Here is a 21,237-nt window from a genome sequence, read left to right as displayed (position 1 = left end):
CACTGCCAAGGTGGAGAGAAGGTCCAGGAAGATATAAATCATTGTGGAAGCAGCGGAGCAGTTCCTGTGGCTGAAAGATTTCTCAGCGAAGGAGTTACACCCCCCTATCCACATCGACGGGACCGCAGTGGAAAAGGTGGAAAGCTTCAAGTTCCTTGGCGTACACCTCACTGACAAGCTGAAATGGTCCACCCATTCAGACAGTGTGGTGAAGAAGGCGCAACAGAGCCTCTTCAACCTCAGGAAGCTGAAGAAATTTGTCTTGGCACCTAAAACCCTCACAAACTTTTACAGATGCACAATTGAGAGCATCTTGTCGGGCTGTATCACCACCTGGTACGGCAACTGCACCGCCCGCAACCGCAGGTCTCTCCAGAGGGTGGTGCGGTCTGCCGAACGCATTACTGGGGGCAAACTACCCGCCCTCCAGGACACCTACAGCACCCGATGTCACAGGAAGGCCAAAAAGATCATCAAAGACATTAACCACCCGAGCCACTGCCTGTTCACCCCGCTATCATCCCGAAGGCGAGGTCAGTACAGGTGCATCAAAGCTGGGACCGAGAGAACAGCTTCTATCTCAAGGCCATCAGACTGTTAAATAGCCATCACTAGCACATTAGAGGCTGCTGCTGCCTATTGAAATCACTGGCCACTTTAAGAAATGGAACACTAGTCACTTTAATAATGTTTACATATCTTGCACTGCTCATCTCATATGTATATACTGTATCTTAGTCCATGCCGCTCTGTCATTGCTTGTCCATATATGTATATACTCTTAAATTCCATTCCATACTTAGATTTGTGTGTATTGGGTATATGTTGTGAAATTGTTAGAATATACTTGTTAGATATTACTGCACTGTCGGAGCTAGAAGCACAAGCATTTAGCTACACCCGCAATAATATCTGCTAAACACGTGTATGTGACAAATAACATTTGTTTTGATTTGATTTGATTTGACATGGAATATTGTCACAAGCCGTACCACCCTCTCAGAGACTGAGAAGGGAGATATGGAGAATTGAAAGAAAGAAGAAGTGGGAGTTTTGTTTTGTTTTGTTTTGTTTTGTCAATGTAGTATGACTGTAAGTCGCTTTGGATAAAAGTGTCTGCTAAATGGCATATTATTATTATTATTATTATAGTATTTTTATTTGGGTGGATTAAGTTTCCCTATCACGTATGGATTTTCTTTTTACCTTGTTTTGGTTTCAACCCGTCCAGTTGGTGGCGGCAATACACCTTTTTGGGTTGTAGTCCGCCATAAAACCCACTGAAGAAGAAGAAGAAGAAGAAGAAGAAGGCATCACAAACATGGCCCACAGCCCGTAGACCCCAATTAAGATGGCCAAAATCCACAGGGTAACAGAGCTGTTGTTCTGGTAGCTGTAGAGGAGTCTTGTACTGTGCTCCTGGAGCATTACCTCGATGGAGTCCTCCATGGTGACATCACCCTGCTGTGACCATGCAGAGAGGCCATGTCAGAGTGCACAGTGTTTGATAATAAGTAGGGTCCAGAGTTTTACATGGTTAGGTACAACTAACCTAGGTATTATTTTAGCAGTGTTGGGGAAGCGACTCTGAAATCATAGTTTACCAAACTGCCAATTACTTCACACTGGAAGAAGTTAAGCGACACTAAAGCTACCCTTAAGAGAAATACTGTATAATTTACATAACTAAAGCTACTTTTAAAAAGTATTTCACCACATCCAAGATACTTTGTGAAAATTATCATATCTAAATCTGAAAAGTCAAGACTACAAAATGCAAGAACATATCACTCTGGAGTCAGATGGTAACATAATGCGTAATTTAGCCTATTAAATACAAAAAAATATGTTTCAAGTGAGAATTAAGAAGGTCTGATACCGAAAAAGAAAGAAACTTCTTGCCTATTTCACCCGTTATTTTATTTAAGAAGTAGTGCAGTTTCAGTAGTTAGCTTCATGGCAAAAAAGTAATGAACTACTGAAAACCAAGATTAGAATTTCGTTAAACTACCACCAAGCTACTGCAAATTGTAGTTTAATTACTAGTTGAACTACATGTAGTACACTACTCCCCAACACCGTATTTCAGTATTAACTAAAGTTCCGATTTGGGACCATGAACCCAAACGATTTCACTCTTATATTCTCACTATAAATATATGACTACCTGCTGTGTCATTTCTGCATACAGGATTCACACTACACTGAACAAAAATACAAACGCAACATGTAAAATGTTGGTCCCATGTTTCATGATCTGAAATAAAAGAGCCCAGAAATTATCCATATGCACAAAAAGCTTTTTGTCTCAAATTGTGTGCACACATTTGTTTACATATCTGTTAGTGAGCATTTCTCATATGGTATGGGCAGGCATAAGCTACGGACAACGAACACAATTGCATTTTATCGATGGCAATTTGAATGCACTGAGATACCGTGACGAGATCCTGAGGCCCATTGTAGTGCCATTCATCCGCCGCCATCACCTCATGTTTCAGCATAATAATGCACGGCCCCATGTTGCAAGGATCCATACACAATTCCTGGAAGCTGAAAATGTCCCAATTCTTTAATGGCCTGCATACTCACCAGAGATGTCACCCATTGAGCATGTTTGGGATGCTCTGGCTCGACGTGTACGACAGCGTGTTCCAGGTCCACCAATATCCAGCAACTTCACACAGCCATTGAAGAGGAGTGGGACAACATTACACAGGCCACAATCAACAGCCTGATCAACTCTATGCGAAGGAGATGTCGCACTTCATGAAGCCAATGGTGGTCACACTAGATACTGACTGGTTTTCTGATCCACGCACCTACCTTTTCTTTTTTGTTGAAGGTATCTGTGACCAACAGATGCATATCTGAATTCCCAGTCATGTCAAATCCATAGATTAGGGCCTAACTGATTTCCTTATATGAACTGTAACTCAGTAAAATCTTTGAAATTGTTGCATGTTGGGTTTATATTTTTGTTCAGTATAGAATTAAACTCATTCAATTAGTGAAATCCACGGGGCAATGAAAGAGGACGAGAAGTTGCTAAATAGGCTCACTAGCTAGTGGAATATCAGCTCTAGTCTGCACATTTGACTTTCTTTTCCTTTTGCCATGAACACTAGAGGTCGCCACAGTAACATGCTAAAGTGTCATATACAATTCCGCGTGGCTATTTTGGGACAGTCAGAAGAAAAGTAACTATTGGGCCACTCCAAAACTCTAACATAGCCTACATGACCAATTTCTTCTAAATGCCTGATAATCTAGTAGGTCATTGCATGAAGTTAGAACAATGATATTGTCCAAAAACGGGTACTTTACTAGTGCTGGTGTGCCTTTCACCTTGCGTCCAAGGTAAAGCAGTTTACAGGCAAATGTAATAACATTACTGGCGACAATGTGATCACTGCTCACAAATTCAGTCATGTTCCACGTATATTACCATTTAAAACTCATATTTTCATTACTAAACAGCGACATTATAGCAATAATCTAGTCATTTTTGCTAAACTCCCTGACAGAGCACAGAAAATAACCCATCTGGAAACGTCAATTCCAGATTGTCAGGTTCTGCACCAATCAAAGTCTTCTTTCCCCTTCTTCTATGATATTATGGCGGTCCGCAAACAAACGTTTAAGGTGCATGTCGCCACCTACTGTTCTGGAGTGTGTGGTCAATCACCCAGTAGAACCTCACTACTACACCCGAGTCTCTCGATTATCCATAATAACATTAATACCTCCAATAGTAGGTCACTCCTATTAGATTTGCCAGATGATAAACTATTCAACACAGACAGGGAATCTGAGCATACTATAATTCTGACACGTTGAACATCCTCCACCCACTGGAGGGCAACTATTATCGCCAACAGTTCAACTGAGTATACTGACAGTTCATCTGTTAGTCTTCTACATATCTGCACATCAAATTCAGGAACGTAAACACCTGCTCCTGTGCGCCCACTATCTGGGTCCTTGGATCCATCTGTGAAAAGCGGTAAAAATGCATAAAAACTTCTACCAATGTAATTGTCATCCAGTTTCCCTATATCACTGACTTCTGACCAATCTTTCATTTTCTCTATCAAGGTTAGATCAACAACAGGATTCGGTAGTAACCACAGAGGAACATCCCCTATCACCACAGAAGGGCCAACCTCCAACACCAATCAGAGACTTTCTTTTACACCTGCTAGTTAGGTTAAGCTGTTAGGGTGAGCTTAGTTAACCCAATAAAAGTATTTTTCGTCATTGATGACTGGTAAAAGACTACATTCCCCATCAGCTCAACATTCTGTGTGATTGTGAATGGTTCTTGCTATCTGGGATCCTTGGGACATCCCTACCCCATTGAAGTTGAACTTTAAAATTGTTAAGGTAAGGGTTAGGGTTATGGTTATGGTTAGGCTAAGGGTAAGAGTAGGGGTTAGGGATAGGGTTTAGGGTAGGGACGTCCCAAGGAATCGAAATAGCACTAACAGACTGTGAATGCGCGCAGTCGCGTGTCATGGCGCGCCCTCGTCTGGCTTGAAAAAAGGGGACAGCTCCGTTGCTTAAATCCAGAGGGAGGCACAGGCGGAGCATCTCTCGGTATCACTCGCTGAATTGAACACCACACATTTGGAAATCTGTTTGTCATTTAGTGGCACGCGCCAGGACGCACCTATGCAGGTAGGTGTATGTTTTTTGTACCTTTATTTCTCATGCCATATTTGTAGTCATATGTGCCCGTGAATTATTTGTAAAAACTGTATGGCAATTATTAAAATTGTACCCTGAAAATGAGAGAGCTACGCTTGAAAACGCATCTGTATACAGGCAGAGTGACAATATGTTTTTATGCAAAAACGAACAGATGGTGAAAAACATACCGTGTCAACATAGGGGTGGGCGTGCTTTTCTACACTGTGGTTGTAGGAAAAACAGTAGCCTATTTTACATTACTATGGATTGAATTAATAGCCAGCAATGAACTGTAGTTGTTCGCTTGAATTTAGTTATTATCTTAGGTACATAATTTAATTAGTCTAGCCTATGTGAGCTGGACCAAATTAACCCACATTAGATCTAATTGATGTTAGATCCAATTGAACTGTAAGTCGCTCTGGATAAGAGCGTCTGCTAAATGACTAAAATGTCAATGTAAAACGTTAAATGATTAACATTTCTTACTGTCATGTATTTTGTTGTGGAACTTTGAATGGTGTGCATTTATTAACTGCATTAACATTCTGTATTCATTTTGTATTTGCATTTTACATAATCATTTTGTAAGCTATAAAAATAAATAAAGAGAGTCCCACACACACACACACTCTCTCTCTCTCTCTCTCTCTCTCTCTCTCTCTCTCTCTCTCTCTCTCTATATATATATATATATATATATATATATATATTGTGATGTCACGAGAGGCTGTGTCCTGAGGGACGTTACATCCCCTGAGGTGGCTGCAAACCCAGACAGCTATGGCTCCATCTGCTGGTATGGTCGGGAACTCCACCCCCTCTATGGCCAATCTTCCCACGCAGCTGAAACAAATGAGGAGCTGATGAGCTGAAGGTTTGGGAAGTGAAGAGACACACTGAGGGGAGTGTGTGGGGGGTGAAGAGACACAGTCTCCAACCTGGGCTCTCTGGAGGACAAGAGTGCTGCACGTCCACTTCCATGAGGAATATAAGGATTTGGAGATACTTACCTTTGGGAAATACTCACCTTTGGATATATGCACCTGTGGAAATACGTGAGAGACATTTGGAAGGACTTTTTGCTGGGTTGGCCACTAGCTGCAACGTGGACTACAGTAAGGCTGGGGAAAAGTTATCTGAGCGAGTGAGAATTATGATTTTGGATGTGGAAGAGACATCCCTGAACTGTTAACCCTTAAAGAGCCACAAGAGAACAGAATTTTGTTATATTTTCGTTAATTTCCCAAGACCTATAATAAAATCCTTGTTTTGTTTGAACCTTGTCTCCTTGCACTACTTGAGCAATCCCGCTGAAAGCTGTGTAGCCTCTCGTGACGTCACAGATGGTGGAGAATGCGGGCACGCTCAAGCGTTAATAGTGCATGTCAGAGGAGGATACCGAAGGTTTGATCACCCAGTTTTCCAAGTTGGCCGTAGGCTCCCCGCCGACTGAAATGGAGGACATATTGAAAGCCCTTGTTGCTGGCCAGCAAGCCCAGATGCAAGCAAACGTGGCTCTCTTGGAGGAGCAAAGAAAGCCAACCTTCTGAAGGCAGAGGAGTTGCAGTTGCAGAGACAGAGGGTGGTCCAAAATACCCGCCCAATAAAGGCAAGTGACTTTATATCTAAGATGGGAGCTACTGATGACATTGAGGCATACCTGCATGCATTTGAGGCCACGGCCACTAGGGAAGCCTGGCCCAAGCGACAGTGGGTTGGTCTGTTAGCCCCCTTTCTAACCGGGGAATCGCTGAATGCTGTCCGGGACCTGGGCCCTGACCAGGTTACTGACTATGATGCCCTGAAGTCTGAGATCCTCAGCAGATATGGACTCACAAAGTTTGGTATGGCCCAGCGCTTTCACAGCTGGACCTTCCAACCAGACCAACCTCCTCGGGCGCAGATGCATGAACTTGTCCGAATCGCAAGGAAATGGCTGGATCCGCAGAGGAATACAGCAGCGGCGGTGGTGGAGGCCGTTGTGGTGGATCGTTACCTACGCGCCCTGCCTTATGAGGCAAAACGGGTCATCAGTCACCAGGCCTTGACCACGGCTGATCTGACCGTGGAAGCTGTGGAAAAGTACCAGGCCACAGCGGAGATGCTGAATGCTTCCCGAAAAGACCCCAGGAGGGAGGCCCCACCACAAATGGGGAAAACCCGTCCAAAGGACCCCAAGGTCTCGAACCCCGCCACGTCAGGACTTATCCCGGCTCCAGGGGGAGCCAGAAACCAGGCGGGTCCAAGAAGAGTACACCAGGAGGGGGAAACTCGACAGTGTTACCGGTGTGGGGAGATGGGACATATCTCCTGGCAGTGTGGGAAACCAGCCGATGAACCTATGCCCACTGCGGAGTCCTCCAGCTCAGCACCCACACACCGTTTGCCTCGCTCTTGGGAGTCGTAGATGGCGGCCCAGATCGACCCCCCACCTGCCCGGTAACTGTGAATCACCATGATGTGGAGGCCTTACTGGATTCTGGTAGCCGGGCCACCCTGGTGCGTAAGGATTTGGTGGGCCCAACGTGTCTGACCCCGGGGAAAGTCCTCCCAGTTTCCTGTGTCCATGGGGACACCAGAGAATACCCCATTACTGAACTTACAATGACCAGCACACGGGGAGCCATACACACGACGGCGGGGTGGTTGATTCCTCCCCGTCCCTGTCCTAATTGGACGAGACTGCCCAGCCTTTTACCCACTCTGGAGAGAGTCTCAGGAGAGGATAACCCGAGTACCTCGGAAACGGAGAGGCAAGACTCATCCTGGGAAGGCTCCGGTGCAATCCTCCGAATTACTCACTCCCGCCCGGGCTCTGATAGGGATGGCAGGTGCCCAGACCGACACAGAGACGGAACTACAGAATCTGGACAAAGAACTGTCTGGTCTGAAGGGGACCGCTGAGAGGTATCGTTTGTTAAAGCAACAGTTAGACATGAAGACAGAAGAGTTAGATATCCTCCAGGCTAAACTCCAACAGAGCTCCTTCCATAAGCAACAGGAGGAGCTGGAGAGGCTGCGCAGGACCATCGAGGAGTGTGAGGAGACCTCTGCGCAGTAGTAAGGAGGTCCAGAAGAAGGCAGAGGAGAAGTACAAGGTGTTGGAGAACAAGATGAAGAATGCGGAGGCAGAGAGAGAGAAGGAACTGAAAGCTGCTCAACAGAAGCTAAACTCTGCTAAAACCAAGGCTGATGCGTTCAGTAAGAAACTCAAGGAGAGACAACAGGAGGCTGAGTCCCTGGTCCTAGAGTTGGAGGAGTTGAAGAGAGAGCAGTCTGGCAAGCACCACGGCAATGCGGACGCCCTCTCCCGGCGTGATGCCTTCTTCGCTGCCTTTACCCCGACGAGGACGTCGGTCCCGAGGAGGGGGATGTGTGATGTCACGAGAGGCTGTGTCCTGGAGAGACGTTACATCCCCCTGAGGTGGCTGCAAACCCAGACAGCTATGGCTCCATCTGCTGGTATGGTCGGGAACTCCACCCCTCTATGGCCAATCTTCCCACGCAGCTGAAACAAATGAGGAGCTGATGAGCTGATTTTTGGGAAGTGAAGAGACACACTGAGGGAGTGTGTGGGGGGTGAAGAGACACAGTCTCCAACCTGGGCTCTCTGGAGGACAAGAGTGCTGCACGTCCACTTCCATGAGGAATATAAGGATTTGGAGATACTTACCTTTGGGAAATACTCACCTTTGGATATATGCACCTGTGGAAATACGTGAGAGACATTTGGAAGGACTTTTTGCTGGGTTGGCCACTAGCTGCAACGTGGACTACAGTAAGGCTGGGGAAAAGTTATCTGAGCGAGTGAGAATTATGATTTTGGATGTGGAAGAGACATCCCTGAACTGTTAACCCTTAAAGAGCCACAAGAGAACAGAATTTTGTTATATTTTCGTTAATTTCCCAAGACCTATAATAAAATCCTTGTTTTGTTTGAACCTTGTCTCCTTGCACTACTTGAGCAATCCCGCTGAAAGCTGTGTAGCCTCTCGTGACGTCACAATATATATATATATATATATATATATATATATATAGAAACTCCCAGTAATTTATTGGGTAAAACACCAACGTTTCAGCATCACTGTGCCTTCTTCAGGGTAATGTCATGAATGCTTGAACCAGGTTATGTAGACAAACAGTGCAATTAGTGCAACCAATGAGAATAGTGAGGGGTGTGTCATAATTATTAGGTTGAAGGAATGAATTGAGTGAAACTAGATTAGATTGTAAAATACTAGATTGTAAAATAATCTAGTAATCATTCCTGTAAAGAAGTCTTAAAGTCAGACCTTGATTAATAAAGGAAATAGCCAAAAGGCATATAGTACCCCTTTTCCCAATGTGTGAATGTCTCCCTCCCCCCCTTTAGCCAGGTAGAGGCTTGCCTGGGTCTGTGGATGTCTCATGGTTGAGTTATTGGATCTGAACAGCCTTGTGAATGAGCTGCTACATTGCTCTTATAATTTATTGAACACCTCCATAGATTGAACATTTAAAAAGGATGTGGGTGCTGATGTAATAAAGCTCATGGGGCTCTGGTCCAAAGTATTGCACTGTCTAGAAAATAGTGTGACATTTGGGACGCATACCTAATGTTAAGGTCTAGCGAACTCTGAAACCCCAATCTCTGAACACCAATTGCTTTTGAATATGAACCGTCTTGTTCTTGCAGATGGCTGCAACACAGCAAGAGGGCTCGGACCAGAACTTTGATTATATGTTCAAACTGCTCATCATCGGCAACAGCAGTGTAGGAAAAACGTCCTTTCTCTTCCGCTATGCCGATGATTCCTTCACCTCTGCTTTCGTCAGCACTGTGGGCATAGACTTCAAAGTGAAAACAGTCTACAAGAACGACAAGCGGATCAAACTACAGATATGGGTGAGTCTAAAGTGTGTTTTTGAGGCATGGTGCTCTCCACCTCCTCACTCTAAGAGTGTTTCCTACTGTTGAATTTTACAGTATGTGTACTGTTTGCTGTTGTAAAGGAGGTCGTTCAGAACCGTGTCCGTGTGAGAAGAAACCTTGCAGGGGACCTAAAGACTCCTATTGTTGGCTCCTAAGCTAATGCCTAGTCCAGTGTTTCCCAAACTCGGTCCTGGGGCCCTCAAGGGGTGCACGTTTAGTTTTTTGCCCTAGCACTACACAGCTGATTCAAATAATCAACTCATCATTAAGCTTTGATTATTTGAATCAGCTGTGTAGTGCTAGGGCAGAAAACAAAACGTGTGCCCCTTGAGGGCCCGAAGACCGAGTTTGGGAAAACCAAAACGTGCACCCAGGGGGGGCCCCAAGACCGAGTTTGGGAAACGCTGGCCTAGGCTTTAGTTCAGTGGGCTGCTGGACTGATGCAGTCTTGTCGTACGAAGGAGACCCAGGTTTGAACCCCGGTTGGTCACTCTGTCATGTCCACAAGAGTTAACTTAGTGCCAATATTACATGCTTTGAAGACAGGACGTCTGAATTTGTATTTTGTTCTCTGCCCAGTAGCTATAGTATTAAACCTACAGCACTGGGGTACTGGCAAAACTGTCTGGGGTTTGTGAGGTTAGTGACAGCAGATTCAAAAGGATTCAGGAAGGAGTGTGACTGTATTATCTCAGGGTGTTGTTTGTGAGGCCCATGTCTGACCAATCCATCTTTTGGCACTTAATAATTGAATAGTCATGAATTCATGATTTTCTTATGCACCTTCATTAGCAAAAATGTCTGAAGATATTAAATTATAATGGCAGCCCAGTATGTTCTTGTCTATTTCTCCTATCAAGTGAGGTCTAACCCTGCTTGATGGTGTTAATGAAGGACATTTGCTTTACAAGTGTCTGAAATGATGCTGTCACTTCCTTTGAAAGAGGGTGAATAAAGGAGGATGGATAGATGAGTCTCTAACTCAAACGTCTTCAGAGGGACAAATCCCTCCTCTGTCTACGGATGCTGACATGATGACTAATCGCTTTCCAAGATGGTAACACCAGAATGTTAAAGGAATGTTATTTCCATCTGCAATATTTAACTCATGCTTATGTGGAATGCTATTGCGTGTTTGAAGCCTTATAAGGGGTTGTATAGGAATGTATGGAATAAAGCTTTTGTCATGGGCGGTAGTCTTAGTCCCGAGTTTTCCTGACTAGGTCACATGGTCAGGAAAATTTCTGGGCCTGTATTCATAAAGCATCTCAGACTATTCATAAAACGTCTCAGAGTATTCATAAAGCATCTCAAAGTATTTATAAAGAGTCTCAGACAGAGGAGGCTCTTCAGAGGAGGAAGGGGAGGACCATCCTCCTCAGTGAATTTCATAAAAATGAAAATAGTGAAACATAAAAAAAAAAAAGTTTTTCTTTTTGGATAAAACAATACTAAATATATTAACATGTCACCAAATAATTGATTAAAACACACTGATTTGCAATGAAGGTCTACAGTAGCCTCAGCAGCACTCTGTAGGGTAGCACCATGGTGTAGCCGGAGGACAGCTAGCTTCTGTCTTCCTCTGGGTATATTGACTTCAATACAAAATCTAGGAGGATCATGGTTTTCACCCCCTTCCATAGACTTACACAGTAATTATGACAACTTCCGAAGGACGTCCTCCAACCTATCAGAGCTCTTGCAGCATGTTGCCCACCCAATCAAAAGATGAGATAATTAATCTAGTACTGAAAGCATAAGCTACAGCTAGCTAGCACTGCAGTGCATAACATGTGGTGTGAGTAATTGACTCAAAGACAGAGAAAGACAATAGTTGAACAGTTTTGAACAAATTAATTTCTTCCAAAATTGAGGAGAGAGAGAGAGAGAGAGAGAGAGAGAGAGAGAGAGAGAGAGAGAGAGAGAGAGAGAGAGAGAGAGAGAGAGAGAGAGAGAGAGAGAGAGAGAGAGAGAGAGAGAGAGAGAGAGAGAGAGAGAGAGAGAGAGAGATAGAAAGATTGCTATATTTGGTGTATTCTTTTGACTTAGCTAGCGAATGCAGTTAGCTAGTTTAGCCTACTTAAACACCCGGCTCAAACAGAGAGGGATGCTATATTAGCTAGCTGGCTATGGCTATCCAACACTGGAACTCTTCCAAATCAAGGTAAGCTTTTGGTTTTATAAATTTATTGCCACCTTGGCCTGCTTGTGTAACTGCTAAACTGTTTACTGACTGTCACTGTACTTACTACATGATTGTAGCGGGTTTACTAATGCGTTAGTTCTAGTAGCTATGTTGACTGACGTGACAACGATGTAGGCTGTGTGTAGCAGTCATGATATGAAGATTTGGCTTGGAAACGTTTTTTCGCCTGGTCACAGACAGCTGAAGTCCACAAGTGAAGGGAAAAGGTGAGAGGAGGAGAGTGCGTAGATAGTTGCGAGAAGGAATTATATATATACGATATAACGAGCAAAGTGATCATGCTGTTTTTATGTGGCTGCTATAAAAGTGAACTGTGTTTTCGTGTGATCAGGGGTGTATTCATTCTGCCGATTCTGTTGGAAAAAAGTTTCTTAAATGGAAGCAAACAGAACGAAACGGGGATAAACATACCTGAATTTTGTCCAATAGAAACGCTTGTTTGCAACTGTTGGACTAATGATTACACCCTCGTTTACAACTGTTGGAATAATGATTACACCCTAGATCAGCTAGATGCAGGCAAGAGTGTGCAAGGCGGTATTGAATGTGTCACTGTCTGTCACCTTGATTACTCAAAATTCTCTCGACCAGTGCACCTACGTTGTAAACTTTAATTCATAGGCTAGGTTGTAGCAACCTCATGTTGGGTACAGGGAAAATTTGAGTATCATGTAAAAGCCTAAACCTATCGATGTTACATTGAGCTGGGTGAATGGAATATGAATGACAGTCATCCAATATGCTGTAATAGAAATAAGGCCATGCTCATAAAAAAATGTGTATCCACCGACCGCCTCTGGTCTCACAGTATTCATTAAGCGTCTCCGACTAGGAATGCTGATATAGGATCAGTTGGGGGGGCTGATCAGCACTCCTACGTGACTATCTGATCCTAGATCAGAACTCCTACCAGACTATCTTATCCTAGATCAGAACTCCCACCTGACTATCTAACCCTAGATCAGCACTCCTACCAGACTATCTTATCCTAGATCAGAACTCCTACCAGACTATCTTATCCTAGATCAGAACTCCTACCAGACTATCTTATCCTAGATCAGAACTCCCACCTGACTATCTAACCCTAGATCAGCACTCCTACCAGACTATCTTATCCTAGATCAGAACTCCTACCAGACTATCTTATCCTAGATCAGAACTCCTACCAGACTATCTTATCCTAGATCAGAACTCCTACCTGACTATCTAACCCTAGATCAGCACTCCTACCTGACTATCTAACCCTAGATCAGAACTCCTACCAGACTATCTTATCCTAGATCAGCACTCCTACCTGACTATCTAATCCTAGATCAGCACTCCTACCTGACTATCTGATTTTAGATCAGCACTGCTTTATGAATACAGCTTGGTCCCTAGTCATGATCACTTACTAACCTTAACTAACCCTAACACTTACTAACCCTTACTAACCCTTACTAACCCTTACTAACCTTTACTAACCCTAACACTTACTAACCCTTACTAACCCTAACCCTTACTAACCCTTACTAACCCTAACCCTTACTAACCCTTACTAACCCTAACCCTTACTAACCCTTACTAACCCTAACCCTTACTAACCCTTCCTAACCCTAACCCTTACTAACCCCTACTAACTCTTACTAACCATAACCCTTACTAACCCTAACCCTTACTAACCCTAACCCTTACTAACCCTAACCCTTACTAACCCTTACTAACCCTAACCCTAACCCTTACTAACCCCTACTAACTCTTACTAACCCTAACCCTAACTAACCCTTACTAACCCTTACTAACCCTTACTAACCCTAACCCTTACTAACCCTAACCCTTACTAACCCTAACCCTTACTCTTACTAACCCTTACTAACCCTTACTAACCCTAACCCTTACTAACCCTTACTAACCCTAACCCTTACTAACCCTTACTAACCCTAACCCACATTACTGTCTGGAGGATCAAGTGTCTAGTCATGGTTTTCTTGAAAGCAAAATGAATACAGGTCACATTGGGTGTTTTAAATAAGACCGGTACTAATGAACTAGACCAACTGAACACATTAGGCTGCTCACTGTCAATGGCTACTAAGTACAGCTGGAATGGAATGTCGACCAAATGCTTACACTACACAAATATTGGCCCAATCTCATGGTTTTTAATTTGTGCCAGGATGATTTTTAACTGTGTTGATTTTATACCCAAATCAAATCGACTTGAGAGGATGTTATGCTTGCTGAAGACCCCATGATCTATAGCCCTTTCCTGAAGAAACGATCCATTGGAAGCCCCATTGGTCTGATACATTGGAAGCCCCATTGGTCTGATACATTGGAAGCCCCATTGGTCTGATACATTGGAAGCCCCACTGGTCTGCTACTCACAGATATTAGGCCTACTTCTCTACTGAAGACATGAAGCCTGTCAAAATCAAACTGCTCTCTAGTTGGAAGCCTACCCAGTTGGCACACACTGGTTGAATCAACGTGGAATAGATGTTGAATTGACGTATGTGCCCAGTGGGTATTTGACTTCATCTTTTCATCATCGACTCACATTTCAGTTACCGCCCTCTTCTCTAACACTGTACAACCATTCTGCCTCCTGATAACCTAGCAGAGAGAAACTGGTGCTCTGCCACCAAATGTCTGCTTTAGATGAGCCAGGTGGTGGCCACACATGGAGAAGAATGAGGACATTTATTAATCATCATGTCAATGGTTTATTACAGACAAAACTGTTCTTAGAAGAGAAAAAAACCAATATTCATCCTAATTATTTTAATGCTTCAAGCGTAGGACGAGACAGTATGATTTCAGCCATAGTTAGAGAGAGCAAATCTTTGTTGCATAGAGGATTTTGCTTCTAATAACGACCAGTGACCACAAAGCAAGTGTACTAATATTGTATCAATACAGTAATTTTACTTAATAGCAGTCAATGGCAGCATGTGAAATTATATTTTAATCTATGCGATACAAAATACAAAACCTGAAACACATAAACAATAGACAGTAAATCCAAAGGACTCCTTCACCTTCATGAGTCAGTAGCATGCCCTCCCTCGACCCGGTCTCTCATCCAAGTCCCTCTCTGTCCAAATGAATATCACTCACTCCTGACTGTGCCACCAGACCCTGCCACACACTGAAACCATGGAAACAGGTCTGGAGCTAGCTAGCACAGAGGGGGTAGCTGGGGCCAAGGTCTGTGGCACAGGGGTTATAAAATACAAACAGACTCATAACATTGATTTTGGGAAATGGCGGCAGCAGTTAGCTAGCGGGTAGCGGATGCTAGGCTTGGTCACTCTGCCGTGGCTGTCTGTAACCAGATTTTGCGGGAGGTCTACACAGCTTTGCCGGATGTCTGAAATGTTTGGAATCGAGTTTTGCGGTCTCACAAGGAGTTTTATTGGTATTGATTTTTCATTTACATTGCAGCTGTCTTCAATCATGGCTAACTTAGAGAGGCTTAAGGAGTGTTCGAGGGACGTAGCTACAAAGGCTGGATACGATGTAAGTGCAATGTATCCACTTCCACTGGGGCTATAGTGCAGTAATGAGAACAGCTTTAGAATATCAGATTCCATTTATAAATTAGGGTTAGATCCAACTAAACAAAGTCAAGCCATCAAGGCACTCTGAGGAAGACTTCAGCTTGACGTCGAAAACGTCACTCACCTGTACTCATCCTGAACAATGGATTAAAGTGAGCAAATAATAAATTAATTGAGTGCTTTTTGTTGAGTGCTCCAACTCCTCTCTGCCTCAAATTAGTCCTTTTGGAAGTTTGTCTTGGTAAGCCCATCAAAGCTTTATGAAAACAATATTTATGAACTGCCTTTACAGTTAGTGTGAAAATGGAATATGCAACACCTACCTTTTATAGATAGCACCTTTTTTTCTAAGAGTGTATCTAGAACCTAAAAGTGTTCTTCGGCTGTTCCCATAGGAGAACCCTTTGAAGAACCCTTTTTGGTTCTAGGTAGAACCCTTTTGGGTTTGAGATAGAAACATTGCCACAGAGGGTTCTAATTGGAACCCAAAAGGGTTCCACGGATGACACCATCGTACTGCACACTGCCATATCCCATCGGGACAAGAGGAATACCTATGTAAGAATGCTGTTCATTGACTACAGCTCAGCCTTCAACACCATAGTATCCTCCAAGCTCATCATTAAGCTCGGGGCCCTGGGTCTAAACACCGCCCTGTGCAACTGGGTCCTGGACTTCCTGACGGGCCGCCCCCAGATGGTGAAGTTTTGAAACAACACCTCCACTACACTGATTCTCAACACAGGGGCCCCACCAGGCGTGCGTGCTCAGCCCTCTCCTGTACTCCCTGTTCACCCATGACTGCTTGGCCACGCACGTCTCCAACTCAATCATCAAGTTTGCAGACAACACAACAATGGTAGGCCTGATTACCAACAACGACGAGACAGCCTAAAGGGAGGAGGTGAGGGCCCTGGCAGAGTGGTGCCAGGAAAATAACCTCTCCCTCAACGTCAACAAAACAAAGGAGCTGATCGTGGACTTCAGGAGACTCAAAGACAGAGAAAGACAATAGTTGAACACGCCCCCATCCACATCAACGTGGCCACAGTGGAGAAGGTGAAAAGCTTCAAGTTCCTCATTGTACACATCACTGACAAGATGAAATGGTCCACCCAAACATACATTGTGGTGAAGAAGGCTCAACAGCACCTCTTCAACCTCAGGAGGCTGAAGAAATTTGTCTTGGCCCCTAAGACCCTCACAAACGTTTACAGATGCACCATTGAGAGCATCCTGAGAGTGGTCTGCCCAACGCATCACCGGGGGCACACTGCTTGCCCTCCAGGACATCTATATCACGCAGTGTCACAGGAAGGCCAAAAAGATAATGAAGGACCTCAGCCACCCGAGCTACGGCCTGTTCACCCCGCTACCATCCAGAAGGCGAGATCAGTACAGGTGCATCAAAGCTGGGACCGAGAGACTGAAAAACAGCTTCTGTCTCAAAGCCATCAGACTGTTAAATAGTCACCACTAGCCGGCCTCCGCCCAATACCCTGCCCTGAACTTTAGTCACTGTCACTAGCCGGCTACCACCCAGTTACTCAACCCTGCACCTTAAAGACTGCTGCCTATGTACATAGACATGGAACTCTGGTGACTTTAATAATGGAACACTGGTCACTTTAATAATGTTTATATAATGTTTTACTCATTTCATATGTACAGTGCATTCGGAAAGTATTCAGACCCCTTGACTTTTTCCACATTTTGTTACGTTACAGCCTTATTCTAAAATGGATGAAATAGTTTTCCCCCCCTCATCAATCTATACACAATACCCCATAATGACCAAGTAAAAACAGGTTTTTAGACATTTTAGCTAATTTATAAAAAAAATTAAACAAAAATACCTTATTTACATAAGTATTCAGACCATTTACTCAGTACTTTGTTGAAGCCCCTTTGGCAGCGATTACAGCCTTGAGTCTTCTTGGGTATTGTCACGGAATCAGCCGAGGCTGCTCCTCCTCCTTGCTCGGGCAGGTTTCGGCGTTCGTCGTCCCCGGAGTACTAGCTGCCACCGATCTATGTTTTGGTGTTTGACTTGTTTTGTCCTGATTGTGTACACCTGTTCCCCATTATGTTGTATTGTTTCCCCTATTTAACCCTCTGTCGTGCATTGTGTGTTGTGTGTTATTGTATTCGTCTTCGGCAGTGTTAGTGTGCGGGTTGTTTTCCTCCTTGTATGGAGATGGTTTTCTTCTCTGGTTACTTTTAAGTAAAGTACGTTTCCAGTAAGCTCTGTGTCCTGCGTTTGACTTCGCCTACCGCATTTCACCGTCGCCATCTGACAGAATAACACACCTTCCGATGGAGTCAGCAGGATCGTCCGCGCTCAGGGGAGCACTGGAGGAGCGTGTAACCCAACAAGAGGCCGTGATCCAGCACCTGGGCACCACCATCCAAGGGGTGATGGACACCTTGAGGCGATGGGAGAGTGGAGGTTTGCCCACACATCATCCTACGATACCACCACCATCAGCCATACCCATCGGTCCATCTCCGGAGTCCAGTGGGATTCGGCTCTCACTCCCGAGGGCTTATGATGGCACCGCGGCCGGGTGTCAGGGTTTCCTACTCCAGGTTGAACTCTACCTAGCAACCATTCACCCGGCGCCCTCGGGATACGAGAGCGTGTCCGCCCTCATCTCCTGTCTGTCCGGCAAGGCGCTGGAATGGGCCAACGCCGAATGGGGTGGGATAGACGCCGCTACGGTCAGCTATGCAGAGTTCACCCGCCGCTTCCGGGCAGTATTCGATCACCCGCCGCTTCCGGGCAGTATTCGATCATCCCCCAGAGGGTAAAGCGGCGGGTGAGCGTCTATTCCACCTTAGACAGGGGAGGAGGAGCGCGCAGGAGTTCGCGCTGGACTTCCGGACGCTAGCAGCCAACACGGGATGGAATGAGAGGGCCCTCATCGACCACTACAGATGCAGCCTGAGGGAGGACGTGCGTCGGGAATTAGCCTGCAGGGACACCAACCTCAGCTTTGACCAACTGGTGGACATGTCGATTCGCCTGGATACCCTGTTGGCTACCCGCTGACGTCCGGATTCGGGGCCGTCCATTCCATCCCCCAGCACTTCCGAGCCGACCCCTATGGAGCTCGGGGTGCTGGTGCTAGGGAGACCAGGAGGGAGACCAGGAGGGAGGCCGTCCCCTGCACCAACTGTGGCCGCAGAGGACACACTGCTGGTCGGTGCTGGGGAGGGCCTCCTAGGAATCGAGGCAGTGGGCGACGCACTGATAAGTCATTCCAGGTGAGTAGGCACCCAACTCACCCAGAGCTCTCTGCTGATCATATGTGTATTAAAGTGGTGTTTCCCGAGGTTTCTCCTCACTCCCAGCATAAGGCGCTAGTAGATTCAGGCGCAGCTGGGAATTTCATTGATCGCCAGTTCACCTATAAGTTAGGGATTCCTATCGTACCTGTTGATGTGCCCTTCCCCATTCATGCCCTAGATAGCCGCCCGTTGGGGTCTGGGTTGATTAGGGAGGTCACGGCGCCTCTCCGGATGAAAACGCAGGAGGGTCATGAGGAGATAGTACGTTTGTATTTGATTGATTCTCCTGCGTTTCCCGTGGTGTTGGGGCTTCCCTGGTTATCCGCTCATGACCCCAACTGGCAGCAGAGAGCTCTCCAGGGATGGTCTGATCAGTGTACTGGGCGGTGTGTAGGCGTTTCCGTAGGGGCAACGACGGTGGAAACCCCGAACCAAGTTCCCAAATTGCATATTCCACCTGAGTATGCCGATTTGGCTCTCGCCTTCAGTAAGAAGAAGGCGACTCAATTACCACCTCATCGACAGGGGGATTGTGCGATAGACCTCCAGGTAGGCGCTGCGCTTCCACGTAGTCACGTGTATCCTCTGTCTCAGGAGGAGACAGCCGCTATGGAAACCTACGTCACCGAATCTTTGAGACAGGGTTACATACGGCCGTCTACTTCCCCTGCTTCCTCAAGTTTCTTTTTTGTGAAGAAGAAGGATGGGGGTTTACGCCCGTGTATTGATTACCGTGGTCTAAATCAGATCACCATCAAATACAGCTATCCTCTCCCTCTGATTGCTAGTATGACGGAGTCTTTACACGGGGCGCGATTCTTCACAAAATTGGATCTCAGGAGCGCGTACAACCTGGTGCGCATTAGGGAGGGAGATGAGTGGAAGACAGCATTCAGTACCACCTCGGGTAACTATGAGTACCTCGTCATGCCATACGGGTTAATGAATGCTCCTTCAGTCTTCCCTTCATTTGTGGACGAGATTTTCCGGGACCTGCATGGACAGGGTGTTGTGGTATATATTGATGACATTCTAATATATTCCGCTACACGAGCCGAGCATGTGTCCCTGGTGCGTCGAGTGCTTGGTAGACTGTTGGAGCATGACCTGTATGCGAAGGCAGAGAAATGTCTGTTCTTCCAGGAGTCCATCTCCTTCCTGGGACATCGGTTGTCCGCGTCAGGGGTAGAGATGGAGATTGACCGCGTTTCTGCTGTGCGTAATTGGCAGACTCCCACCACGGTAAAGGAGGTGCAGCGCTTCTTGGGTTTTGCCAATTACTACCGGAGGTTTATCCGGGGGCTTTGGACAGGTAGCAGCTCCCATTACCTCTCTGCTAAAGGGGGTCCGGTGCGCCTGCAGTTGTCAGCTGAGGCGGACAGGGCGTTTAAACGTCTGAAGGACCTGTTTACCTCGGCTCCGGTGCTGGGCGCATCCGGATCCCTCTTTGGCATTCCAGGTGGAGGTGGACGCTTCCGAGGCTGGGATCGGCGCTGTGCTGTCTCAGCGCTCGGGTACGCCACCTAAACTCCGCCCCTGTGCTTTCTATTCTAAGAAGCTCAGTCCGGCGGAGCGCAATTATGACGTGGGGGATAGGGAGCTGCTGGCTGTGGTTCAAGCCCTGAAGGTGTGGAGACATTGGCTTGAGGGGGCTAAACACCCTTTTCTCATTCTGACTGACCATCGTAACCTGGAGTACATCCGGGCAGCGAGGAGGCTGAATCCTCGCCAGGCAAGGTGGTCAATGTTTCTGTCCCGCTTTGTATTTAAGCTCACCTATATACCAGGGTCCCAGAACGCTAAGGCAGACGCCCTGTCTCGACTATATGACACAGAGGAGAGGTCCATTGAGCCCACTCCCATACTCCCGGAGTCTTGTTTAGGGGCACCGGTGGTGTGGGAGGTGGATGCGGAAATCGAGCGGGCGTTACGTTCCGACCCTACTCCTCCACAGTGTCCAGAGGGTCGGAGGTACGTGCCGCTCGAGGTTCGCGACCGGTTGATATACTGGGCTCACACGTCACCCTCCTCTGGTCATCCAGGTATTGGTCGGACAGTGCACTGCCTTAGTGAGAAGTACTGGTGGCCAACCTTAGCCAAGGACGTGAGGGTTTATGTTTCCTCCTGCTCGGTGTGCGCCCAGTGTAAGGCACCTAGACACCTGCCCAGGGGGAAGTTACAACCCCTATCCGTTCCACAACGGCCGTGGTCTCACCTATCGGTGGATTTTGTCACGGACCTTCTCCCCTCCCAGGGGAACACTACGATCTTGGTCGTTGTGGATCGGTTTTCTAAAGCCTGCCGTCTCATTCCCCTGCCAGGTCTCCCTACTGCCCTACAAACTGCTGAGGCCCTGTTTACACACGTCTTCCGGCACTATGGGGTGCCTGAGGAATAGGGTTCCATTGGAGACGCACTATGTAGGGAATATGGTTCCATTGGAGATGCACTATGTAGGGAATAGGGTTCCATTTGAGACGCACTGTGTAGGGAATAGGGTTCCATTGGAGACACACTATGTAGGGAATAGGGTTCCATTTGAGACGCACTATGTAGGGAATAGGGTTCCATTGGAGACACACTAT

At 46.0% G+C, this 21,237-nt stretch overlaps 1 protein-coding gene across 1 annotated transcript in view; it reads left to right on the top strand.

Moving 5' to 3' along the window:
* Positions 1 to 4,509: 4,509 nt before the first annotated feature.
* Positions 4,510 to 21,237, top strand: part of LOC121581991 (ras-related protein Rab-3C) — a 66,959-nt gene continuing 50,231 nt past the window's right edge. The window contains exons 1-2 of the mRNA XM_041897476.2: positions 4,510 to 4,680; positions 9,374 to 9,583. Coding sequence (XP_041753410.1) covers positions 4,675 to 4,680; positions 9,374 to 9,583 — 216 coding nt within the window. The 5' untranslated portion in view covers positions 4,510 to 4,674. The remainder of the gene's footprint in view (positions 4,681 to 9,373; positions 9,584 to 21,237) is intronic.

Source organism: Coregonus clupeaformis, chromosome 15 (genome assembly GCF_020615455.1).
Source record: "Coregonus clupeaformis isolate EN_2021a chromosome 15, ASM2061545v1, whole genome shotgun sequence".
Classification (NCBI taxonomy): Eukaryota; Metazoa; Chordata; class Actinopteri; order Salmoniformes; family Salmonidae; genus Coregonus; species Coregonus clupeaformis.
Note: the sequence above shows the minus strand (reverse complement) of the source record. Positions and strands in the feature narration are given on the sequence as shown.